The 12500-nt window shown below is 35.3% G+C and overlaps 1 protein-coding gene across 1 annotated transcript in view; it reads left to right on the forward strand.

Annotated features, from left to right (window-relative positions):
* Nucleotides 1–8108, forward strand: part of LOC137652111 (ergosterol biosynthetic protein 28 homolog) — a 17416-nt gene extending 9308 nt beyond the window's left edge. Inside the window, exon 3 of the mRNA XM_068385316.1 lies at nt 5607–8108. Within this exon, the coding sequence (XP_068241417.1) occupies nt 5607–5737 (131 nt within the window). The 3' untranslated portion in view covers nt 5738–8108. The remainder of the gene's footprint in view (nt 1–5606) is intronic.
* Nucleotides 8109–12500: the final 4392 nt, after the last annotated feature.

Genomic DNA, 12500 nt, shown 5'->3' on the forward strand with positions numbered 1-12500 from the left:
GTATATATCTATATTATATATTATATATATATATATATATATATATATATATATATACATATATATACTGTATATATATATATATAGTATATATATATATATATATTATATATATATATATATATATATTTAGTATTTATATATATATACATACTGCATATATCATATTTATAGAAATATAATATATATATATATATATATATATATATATTATATACTGTATATATATATATATATATATTATATATATATATATATATATATATATTATATTTATGTATATATATATAAATATATAAATATATATATATATAATATATATATATATATATATACAGTATATATATATATACATATATATATATATATATATATTATATATATATATTATATATATTATATATATATATAAATGTATATGTTTTATGCGTGCATGAAAGCATATGAATAATAACATTTCTTGCTTAAAGTTCTATCATAACCTTACAGTATTTCATAACAACATTATCATATGGCCTGAATTAACCCAACGTGCATTTTGTCACCCAAGTATATATCTTTTTAAAAATGCAAAAGCTTAACTAACGATGAAAAAAATCCCAGATGGAGGACAATCAATTCTAACCGTAGCTTTTAAGTACGTATCCCTTTTACTGGCGGCGACAAAAAAAAACAATAAAAAAAAAAAAGAAAAAAAAAATCGTGAAAATTTACATTCAGTTTTACCCGCCAGGACGGAATGATTTTTACGCCCGGTTGGCAAATGTATGTGTACCCTTGTCTTCGTGAGGGACCCCCTCGCTCTCTCTCTCTCTCTCTCTCTCTCTCTCTCTCTCTCTCTCTCTCTCTCTCCTCTCTCTCTCTCGCTCTCTCTCTCTCTCTCTCTCCTTTTGTTGTTTTTATAAGTTTATTTGTCCTTTCTCGCATACGCTGAAAATTTCGTAAGTAAACTTGGATAAAGGTTCATGTAAAAGATATCTTGTTCATCTCTCACTCTCTCTCTCTCTCTCTCTCTCTCTCTCTCTCTCTCTCTCTCTCTCTCTCTCTCTCCTCTCTCTATATATATATATTATATATATATATATATATATATATATATATATATATATATGTATATATAAATATATATATGTATGTATATAAATATATATATATATGTATATATAAATAAATATATATTTATATATATATATATATATATATTATATATATATATATATATATATATATATATATATATATATAGTATATATATTCCTTAACATGGTGAAAAGGGTTTGTGTATAACCATGAACAGCAAAACTGTACTAGTCAGGGCCACCCCTACTAGGTAGATTTGCTGTGAGCGATCAAACGAAAGTCTTCCACCATCACCAATCCGCCGTTGTCCAGCGTGGTAATGAAAGCTGGCCAAACCTCAGACATGAATAATGGCATTTGTAAGACCTCTGTGTATGTATATACACACGTGTAAAAAATGTGTGTGTGTGTATGCGATTATTTATTATTATTATTATTATTATTATTATTATTATTATTATTTCCTAATGTCCTTTCCTCACTGGGCTATTTTTTCCCTGTTGGAGCCCTAGGGCTTATAGCATTTTGCTTTTCCAACTAGGGCTGTAGCTTGGCTAGTAATAATAATAATAATATTATTATTAAGTGCTAAGCTACAATCCTAGTTGGAAAAGCAGGATGGTATAAGCCCAGGGGCCCCAATATGGAAAATAGCCCAGTGAGGAAAGGAAATAAGGAAAAATAAAATATTTCAAGAATAGTAACAACCATTAAAATAAATACTTCCTATATAAACCATAAAAACTTTAACAAAACAAGAGGCAGAGAAATCATATAGAACAGTGTGGCTAGAGTGTACTGTGACGGGGGCCGAGAGAGGAGTTGTGAGTGTGAAGGCAGGATGCAATAGACTGAGTTATATATTAAGGAACACTCTTCTTTATATACAAAAACCTCAAGGCAACAGGACATCACATGTTCGAGAGACAGACAATGTTCAGAGCCAAACAGCAGGCATGAAATTTCATGTTCGTTTTAGTGCGAGGGAAGAGCGCAGATACACGCATAAATATATACAAAAGGAATTATGTACAATTGTGTGACACACGGTTGGTACAGTACCCTCAAGCAAGAGAACTTTAACCCAAGACAGTGAAGAAGACCATGGTACAGAGGCTATGGCACTACCCAAGACTAGAGAACGATGGTTTGATTGTGGAGTGTCCTTCTCCTAGAAGAGCTGCTTACCATAGCTAAAGAGTCTCTTCTACCCTTATCAAGAGGAAAGTAGCCACTGAACAATTACAGTGCAGTAGTTAACCCCCTTGGGTGAAGAAGAATCGTTTGGCAATCTCAGGGTTGCCAGGTGTATGAGGACAGAGGAGAATCTGTAAAGAATAGGCCAGACTATTCGGTGTCTATGTAGGCAAAGGGAAAGAACCGTAACCAGAGAGAATGGTCATATGTAGTACTGTCTGGCCAGTCAAAGGACTCCATAATCATTGTATTGTTACTGTTCCTAAAATATTCTATTCTAATTGTCCCTTACTTCTCTTATAGTTTATTTATTTCCTTATTTCCTTTCCTCGCTGGGCTATTTTTCCCTGTCGGAGCCCTTGGGCTTATAGCATCTTGCTTTTCTACCTAGGGTTGTAGCTTAGCTAATAATAATAATAACAATAATAATAATAATAGTAATAATAATAATGCGATTCTTTTTTACGTAGTGAGACTCCTATACAAATTCTCTCTCTCTCCCTCTCTCTCTCCTCTCTCTCTCTCTCTCTCTCTCTCAAATCTCCCGAATTAGAACATCCTCCCAATTTCAGCTGCCACTCCACCCCCCCCCCCCCCCCCTTCCCTTTTCCGTGCATGCATTCCATCTCATTTCATTCCTGATTTGTATTCTGCCTCGGTCTGTAATTACCATGTTGGAGCGAAAAATATTCGCAATAGGTTATGCTCCGGGCACGGAGAGAGAGAGAGAGAGAAGAGAGAGAGAGAGAGAGAGGAGAGAGAGAAGAGAGAGTGAGAGAGAGAGAGGCTAATACGAAATGTCAGGGGATAACTTATTCCAGTTCAGAATCAGAAGAAGAAGAAAAGAACAGCCAGATTGAATTTGCCATTTCGTCTTCCTGGCGGGAACAGGTGAAACTTGTGAGAGAGAGAGAGAGAGAGAGAGAGAGAGAGAGAGAGAGAGAGACAGAGAGAGAGAGAGAGAGAGAGAGAGAGGAGAGAGAGAGAGAGAGAGAGAGAGAGAGAGAGAGAGAGAGAGAGAGAGAGAATTATTCACGAATTAGAAATATCCGACAAGTGGATGTTCTTGGAATTTTGAATAGGTTTCCTTAAAGTAATAGTGTATGTGACCTATCCAAAATGAAGGATAAATATTTATATTGATATGCACACCACATATGTTCAAACTTTCCCACTACAACCCCCTTTCTCAACTATATATATATATATATATATATATATATATATATATATAAATATATATATATATATATATATATATAGTCAGACACATTCTCTTTATTATATAGGAGAGATATACGTTATTTTCAGTAAAATCATAATCTAGTTTTTAGCCTATGAGAATGACAGTTCGATAAGCAATTATTTATATCTTAGATTTTAGTTCAGTGAAATCTAACGAAAGTAAACTGTACTTCCAGTTCATTAAGATATTTTTAATTGCACGCAAGCAGTATGTAATTATATTATTTACTCTAAAACAATATATTATCTTCATTGGAATAAATTACTTTTTTCATTTCGAAACAGGGTTCACGTATTTGCTAAATATTTTGAAATTCTTCGTATATTATTATTATTATTATTATTATTATTATTATTATTATTATTATTATTATCATTATTATTATTATTATTATTATTACTTGCTAAGCTACAGCCCTAGTTGGAAAAGCAGGATGCTATAAGCCCAGGGGCTCCAACAGGGAAAACAGCCCAGCGAGGAAAGGAAACAAGAATAGATAACATATTTTAAGAACAGTTAACAATAAAATGGATATTTCCTATATAAACTATGAAAAATTTAACAAAGCAGAATGAAGAGAAATAAGACAGAATAGTGTGCCTGAGTGTACCCTCAAGCAAGAGAACTCCAACCCAAGAAAGTGGAACACCATGGTACAAGGGCTATGGCACTACCCTATACTAGAGAACAATGGTTTTATTTTGGAGTGTCCTTCTCCTAGAAGAGCTGCTTACCATAGCTAAAGAGTCTCTTCTACCCTTACCAAGAGGAAAGTAGCCACTGAACAATTACAGTACAGTAACCCCTTGGGTAAAGAAAAATTGTTTGGTAATCTCAGTGTTGTCAGGTTTATGAGGAGAGAGGAGAATCTGTAAAGAATATGCCAGCCTATTCGGTGTATGTGTAGGCAAAGGGAAAGTGAACCGTAACCAGAGATAAAGATCCAATGTAGTACTGTCTGGCCAGTCAAAGGACCCCATAACTCTCTAGTGGTAGTATCTCAACATTAATGCCTAAATCAAGCTGGACCACTTAAATAAAAGAATTTCAGTAAACACATATTCTAGGAGTAGATTATATAAGTAACAAGTAAAGCCTTCAACAATTAAATTTTTTAACTGAGAGGAAGTTTGAAACCGGATGTTGATATCGAAACTTATATATAGCCCAGTGACTTCTCATTGCGCTGTACGTTGTGATAATCCTCATTGCTCATTACGTTATTGTAACTATCCTCATTGTGCATTACGTTATTATAACTATCCTTAGTGTGCAGAACGTTACTATGACTATTCTCATTGCATTCTACGTTATTATAACTATCCTTATTGCGCAGAACTTTATTGTAACTATCCTCATTGCGCAAAACGTTATTGTAATTATCCTCATTGTGTAGAACATTATTATATTTATCCTCATTGTGCAGAACGTTATTTAACTACACGAATTGCGCATTACGTTATTGTGACTATTCTAATTGCGTTGTACGTTATTGTAACGATCCTCATTACGCAGAACGTTATTGTAATTATTCTCATTGCGCATTACGTTATTGTAACTATCATCATTGCGCAGAACGATATTGTAAATTTTCTCACTGCGCATTACGTTATTGTGACTATTCTCATTGCGTTGTACGTTTTTGTAACTATTTTCATTGCATTGTACAATATTGTAAATAACCTTATTGCGTAGACCGTTATTGTAACTAACCTTATTGCGTAGAACGTTATTGTAACTATCCTCATTGCGCATTACATTATTGTAACTATCCTTATAGCGCATACCGTTATTGTAACTGTTGGCATTGCGCAGAACATTATTGTAATTATCCTCATTGCCCATTACGTTATTTTAACTATTCTCACTACGCATATAAATTAGTTATTTTCACCATTAACGCCAATTAACTCACATACCATAAATCATTTGTCTCTTATTTAAACTGTAATTTCAGGGGCATTCCTAGAACATGGATCTATCTTTGACTAAGTTAATCTGCTCATTCTGTTTTATAATTTACTAAAGTCACCTGTCCCCCTTTTCATGACTGCTTCACCTCATGTGCTCCTTTCCTTTCCAGCGGTGACCATCGTGGGCCTGGGCATCGCCCCAACGTTCCTCAAAAGCCCTGAAGTGGAAGCGGAGGAGGAGACCCACCTCCTGAAGCTGGGCCTTCCGAGGAAGAAGTGTTGGAACAAGAAGCGTACCTGATCCACCGGAGAGGCCAAGAACAACTTGGGCTTCGTCAGATCATCGCCAGCAGAGACGCATTGACTGAAATAGAGTTGTTAGTTCCTGAGTTCTGAGAAATAAGAGAGTTATATTTCAACAGAGGGATATTTCAGCCTCTCTATATATCTCTCTGTCTCTCCTTATTTTTATTAGAAAGGTTTTATACCTTGGACAACTCTCGCTCAGTCAGAGGTTGGGATATGTGCCAATCTGTTCTGTAGCTTCCATCATTTTCAGCGTCGGAGGAGTTTGCGATTGTCTTTTGTTACGAATGTCTCTCCACGTTTTGGCTGCTTCGTAGTTTGCGAGTGAAAGTGAAAGTTCCAAGGGCTTAATTAATGCCCAAAGACTTAATTAAAGTCCAAGGACTTAATTATAACTTCTAAATGACTTACAACATCCCTGAGATGTTTGTGAAAAGATTTTCCCACTGGACTCATGCTGATAAAGCACATGGAAGATTACGAACAAGAGGGAAAGGTCCAAGGACTTAATTAATGCCCAAGGACTTAATTAAAGTCCTAGGACTTGATTATAACTTCTAAATGACTTAAAACATCCCTGAGATGTTGTTTGAGAAGATTTACCCACCGGACTCATGCTGATATAATCTTGAAAAGCTCATGGAAGATGTTATACATCTTACCATGTATATTGTGTCTCCATTGAACTGATAATAATCAAAGACGATCAGCTAATTTGAGATGTCTGACTTCAGACATTTCAGTGATGTGAAAAATGAATTATGCAAAGGACTTCGAGATGAAGCTTGGCCATAGAAAAAAATACTAATCCTTCAAACAGCATTTTGATAAAGAATCAGTAACTCCAAGATGTGTTCTTTCTTGGAGTTTTGGAATTTGAAATGTTGACATCTGAAGTGAGTTGTTTTGATGTCAACAGCTCACCTTTCACGAGTGTTATGGAATTTGAAATGTTGACATCTGAAGTGAGTTGCTTTCATGTCAACAGCTCACATTTCACGATTGTTATGGAATTTGAAATGTTGACATATGAAGTGTGTTGCTTTCACGTCAACAACTCACTTTTCACGATTGTTATGGAATTTGAAATGTTGACATCTGAAGTGAGTTGCTTTCACGTCAACAGCTCACTTTTCATGATTGTTATGGAATTTGAAATGTTGACATCTGAAGTGAGTTGTTTTGATGTCAACAAGCTCACCTTTCACGATTGTTATGGAATTTGAAATGTTGACATCTGAAGTGAGTTGCTTTTATGTCAACAACTCACCTTTCACGAGTGTTATAGAATTTGAAATGTTGACATCTGAAGTGAGTTGCTTTCACGTCAACAACTCACTTTTCACGAGTGTTAACGAAATTTTGAAGAATGTTTGAAGGTAATCCATAACAAGAAACATTCTTGGAAACAGTTTTGTGATATTCATCTTGTTTCCACTCGTGTATATACTGTTAATACTGTTAATGAAAACGAGTGGAGATTAATCCAAGTTGGTCAATGAAAATCAGTTTGTATCCAGTGAAGTGTTTCGCATTTGTTTAGCTTCGTGGCCTGATTGATTGATAGAATTAATAGAGGAGTTTGTTCCATTGTTACTAAGGTTGTTATTGTTCGTATGATTGCTTGAGTCACTGATATCAAATACAGAAAATGTTCTGTAGTCCAATCAAAAACTTAGGTCTTAAGGTTTGTGTTAAGGTTAGGGCGTTGAGCAGAGAGAGAAATTGCTCGATTTTAATGAAACACGTGACATTCTTTTTTACAAGTTAATGGTTTAGATTTTTTAATTATTTATAAATGGCTAAATCAGATAGGCATAAGCACGAGGATATTAAGTTTTACATCAAAAAATTAATTGTAGTCTCATTTGATTTTGTATTTATTTATTAAATGGCTAAATCAGCTACGTCTAAGTACGGGGATATTAAGTTTGACTTCAAAATATGAATTGTGGTCTCATTTGAAACCTCATTTTATTATTTTAATGTTCAGCTTACAAGATTCATATGAGATTTAAACAAATGGTTCGAAGTTGAAATTGAAACAGCAGCTATACTCATTTTTTATAACGAGACGTATTTGCAGGCTTGAAGGGGTGCCCTTTTAGCTCTGAGAAGTTACCTACTGGCTGATTGGTTGGACAAGATCATTCTAATTCTAACCAGCATTAGCACTGACTCTCAGGGGTGCCCTTTTAGCTCTGAAAAGTTTCCTACTAGCAAACCAGCATCAACACTGACTCTCAGGGGTGCCCTTTTAGCTCTGAAAAGTATCCTTCTAGCTGATTGGTTGGACAAGATCATTCTAATTCTAACCAGCTTTAGCACTGACTCTCAGGGGTGCCCTTTTAGCTCTGATAAGTTTCCTACTAGCTGATCGGTTGAACAAAATAACTCTAACCAGTATTTTCATTGACTCGTAGGGGTGCCCTTTTAGCTCTGAAAATTTTCCTACCAGCTGATTGGTTTTTCAAGATGATTCTAACCAATCAGCTATTGGAAACTTTTCCGAGCTAAAAGGGCACCCCGGCGAGTGTTTGAAAATGCGCCTCATTAAAAAAAAAAAAAAGTTGAGTATAGTTACTGAAGTTATTTTTCCCTTCTTTGATGTGATTTTGATAGGCCTACTACAGGCCTACATTAACCTGACGAGGTGGGAAATTCACGAAGCTATTTTTTTAAATCAGTAATGATTTGGAACTTTAAAGCAATTACATTGCAGTATGTATATCCTCGTGCTCATGGAAGCTGATGCAAAAAAAAAAGTCACATTAATCATTGAGTTATTTCAATCCTTGAGTTACTTTAAGAGTCACTTTAATCCCTGAATTACGTAGAATCCTTTCAATCCTAGATGTACCTTAATTTTAAGTTAGATTTCCAAGTTTTATCCTCAAGAAAAGCAATGATAAAACAGATCTTAAAATCAAACTTCTTCATAACATTTTGGTACTTTCCCATGGTTTTTTGCCCTTCAATTTTAATATTTATTTTGGTAGGGGGCAAAGGTCATGTTTGTTTATTTACAGGAGACGCAGACTATTTCTTACAGGAAAGGGGGTATCTTGGCAGGTTTGTACTGATAGCGTTCCTGAAATCCTTGAGGCCTGTTAGACTCGTGAGAGCAAAGAAATTCCTGCAGTTATCGTAGTCAGTAGAGTTAGTCCATATCTGTTCTGTAGAAACGCCTAATCTTCTCAAATGATTTACATCGAATCTGCCTTTCTCGTTTTGGACTATCAATGTTCTGTGTTCTGCAGAGCCAGAGTTCTGTGTGCTTTATACTCAGAGTTTTTTGTTCTGAAGACTCAGAGTTCTCTGTTCTGAAGACTCAGAGTTCTCTGTTCTGAAGACTCAGAGTTCTTTGTCCTTCAGACTCAGAGTTGTCTGTTCTGCAGACTCAGAGTTCTATGTTCTACAGACTCAGAGTACTGTGTTCTGCAGACTCAGTCAGAGTTCTCTGTTCTGAAGACTCAAAGTTCTTTGTTCTGCAGACTCAGAGTTCTCTGTTCTGAAGACTCAAAGTTCTTAGTTCTGCAGACTCAGAGTTGTCTGTTCTGCAGACTCAGAGTTGTCTGTTCTGCAGACTCAGAGTTCTCTGTTCTGAAGACTCAAAGTTCTTAGTTCTGCAGACTCAGAGTTCTCTGTTCTGCAGACTCAGAGTTCTCTGTTCTGAAGACCCAAAGTTCTTAGTTCTGCAGACCCAGAGTTCTCTGTTCTGAAGACTCAGAGTTCTCTGTTCTGCAGACCCAGAGTTCTCTGTTCTGAAGACTCAGAGTTCTCTGTTCTGCAGACCCAGAGTTCTCTGTTCTGCAGACTCAGAGTTCTCTGTTCTGCAGACTCAGAGTTCTCTGTTCTGAAGACTCAAAGTTCTTAGTTCTGCAGACCCAGAGTTCTCTGTTCTGAAGACTCAGAGTTCTCTGTTCTGCAGACCCAGAGTTCTCTGTTCTGCAGACTCAGAGTTCTCTGTTCTGCAGACTCAGAGTTCTGTGTTCTTATGGTGTTCTGCAGAATTGCCATTTCCTATGAGGTTAAGAATATAATGCGAGTACCGTGAGTTTGTGGCTCCTGTTTTATACATAAAACAATTAAAGAATTATTCACACGACGATTGTGGTAAGATAATGTCCGTATGACAAAATCAAGACGTGTTCTATATTACAAGAGACGAATCTGACAAAATCAAGGCGTGTTCTATATTACGAGAGACGTATCTGCCAAAATCAGGGCGCGTTCTATATTACGAGAGACGAATCTGACAAAATCAGGGCACATTCTATATTACAAGAGACGAATCTGACAAAATCGGGGCGTGTTCCATATCATGAAAGACGAATCTGACAAAATCAGGGCACATTCTATATTACAAGAGACGAATCTGACAAAATCGGGGCGTGTTCCATATCATGAGAGACGAATCTGACGAAATCAGGGCGTGTTCTATATTACGGAAGACGAATCTGACAAAATCAGTGTGTGTTCTGTATTACGATACATGAATCTGACAAAATCAGGGCGTGTACTATATTACGAGAGACGAATCTAACAAAATCAGGGCGCATTCTATATTACAATACACGAATCTGACAAAATTATGGCGTGTTCTATATTACGCGAGACGAATCTGACAAAACTAGGGCGTGTTCTATATTAATTACGTTAGACGAATCTGACAAAATCAGGTTGTGTTCTGTATTACGATACACGAATCTGAAAAAAGCAGGTCGTGTTCTATATTACGATAGATGAATCTGACAAAATCAGGTCGGGTTCTGTATTACGATACACGAATCTGACAAAATCAGGGTGTGTTCTAGTAATAACTCCAATAAAATCTAGTTTCGTTTTGTGATGAATATTGGCGTAATCTAATCTAGTTTAAATCAGCTACATAATGACAAAATCAGGCCGTGTTCTAGTAATAAGTGCAATAAATTCTAGAGTGTCCGTTTTATGAATATTTTTTAATTGTTTGTAAAAGTCTAGTGTAAATTTTTAAATTCCTTGACGCTTTCTATCAATGTGGTTAATTCAGAGAAAAGCGGTGTATTCCAATACCAAACCCAAATGAATGGACATATTCTTGAAGAGAAATTGGTTAATTCGACGCCGTATCATTGGTCAAATTACAGTGAATTTACCTGTATCATTGTCAGATTACGGTGAATTTAGCCGTATCGTTGTCAGATTACGGTAAATTTAGCCGTATCGTTGTCAGATTACGGTGAATTTAACTGTATCGTTGACAGATTACGGTGAATTTATCTATCATTGTCAGGTTACGGTGAATTTAACTTTATCATTGTCAGTTTATGGTGAATTTAATTGGTTCATTGTCAGATTACGGTGAATTTGTCTGTATCACTGTCAGATTACGGTGAATTTACCTGTATCGTAGTCAGATTACGGTGAATTTACCTGTATCGTTGTCAGATTACGGTGAATTTACCTGTATCGTAGTCAGATTACGGTGAATTTACCTGTATCGTTGTCAGATTACGGTGAATTTACCTGTATCGTAGTCAGATTACGGTGAATTTACCTGTATCGTTGTCAGATTACGGTGAATTTAGCCGTATCGTTGTCAGATTGCGGTGATTTTACCTGTATCGTTGTCAGGTTACAGTGAATTTAACTGTATCGTTGTCAGGTTACGGTGAATTTAACTGTATCGTCAGATTATGGGGAATTTATCTGTATCCTTGTCAGATTACGGTGAATTTAACTGTATCATTGACAGATTACAGTGAATTTAACTGTATCCTTGTCAGATTACAGTGAATTCAACTGTATCATTGTCAGATTACAGTGAATTTAACTGTATTGTGTCAGATTACATTGAATTTAAATGTACCATTGTCAGATTTCGGTGAATTTAACGGTATCATTGTGAATTTACTAGTACCATTGCCAGATTACGGTGAATTTACCTGTACCATTGTCAGATTACGGTGAATTTACCTGTACCATTGTCAGATTACGGTGAATTTAACGGTATCATTGTCAGATTACGGTGAATGTAATTGTATCATTGACAAATTACAGTGAATTTAACTATATTATGGTCAGATTACGGTGAATTTAACTGTATCGTCAGATTAAGGTGAATTGAACTTTACCATTGTCAGATTACGGTGAATTTAACTAGTATTCCTTTGGAATCTATTCTGTAGTCAATAAGGATGCCAGTGTAGGCCTATTTCTCGCTTGTATATGGCATATGCAATAAAAAAAAAATATACATCATAATGGTTAGTGTTAAGAATGGCAAACGTTTCATGTAATTTCGGAAATGTATGACAGGTGGCGTGGGTAAAGTTCTTGTTGAAAGTCGTCTGCTAAACAATTTGAACAAATAACGATTACATGGGCAGATTTTTTTTCTTTTCTGTAGCTTCTCCATGAGTATATTTTTTTTTTTTTCAAATGTTCAGATATCAGGAAATTTAAGAGATGTATAGGGTTATATACTGTGTGTATAGATATACACATACCAAAACACACATTCATGCACATATGGATTATGTTTGTATGTTTAGACTTCGTTTTTCGTAAATAATTCTAGTAGTATTATTGGCATTTAATTCTTTTGATTATATTTTCATTATGTCTAACTACAAAAATGGCTACACCTGTATACACCACAAATGCCATATTTCTGTGTCAAAATTATTTCATATTTCCAAAATATTAACCACATTACCTAAAGATATATTTTCGAACACAAGAGAATGTAAAATTTCTTAAATAATTTTGGA

The sequence above is a fragment of the Palaemon carinicauda genome, chromosome 13 (genome assembly GCF_036898095.1).
Source record: "Palaemon carinicauda isolate YSFRI2023 chromosome 13, ASM3689809v2, whole genome shotgun sequence".
Lineage (NCBI taxonomy): Eukaryota > Metazoa > Arthropoda > Malacostraca > Decapoda > Palaemonidae > Palaemon > Palaemon carinicauda.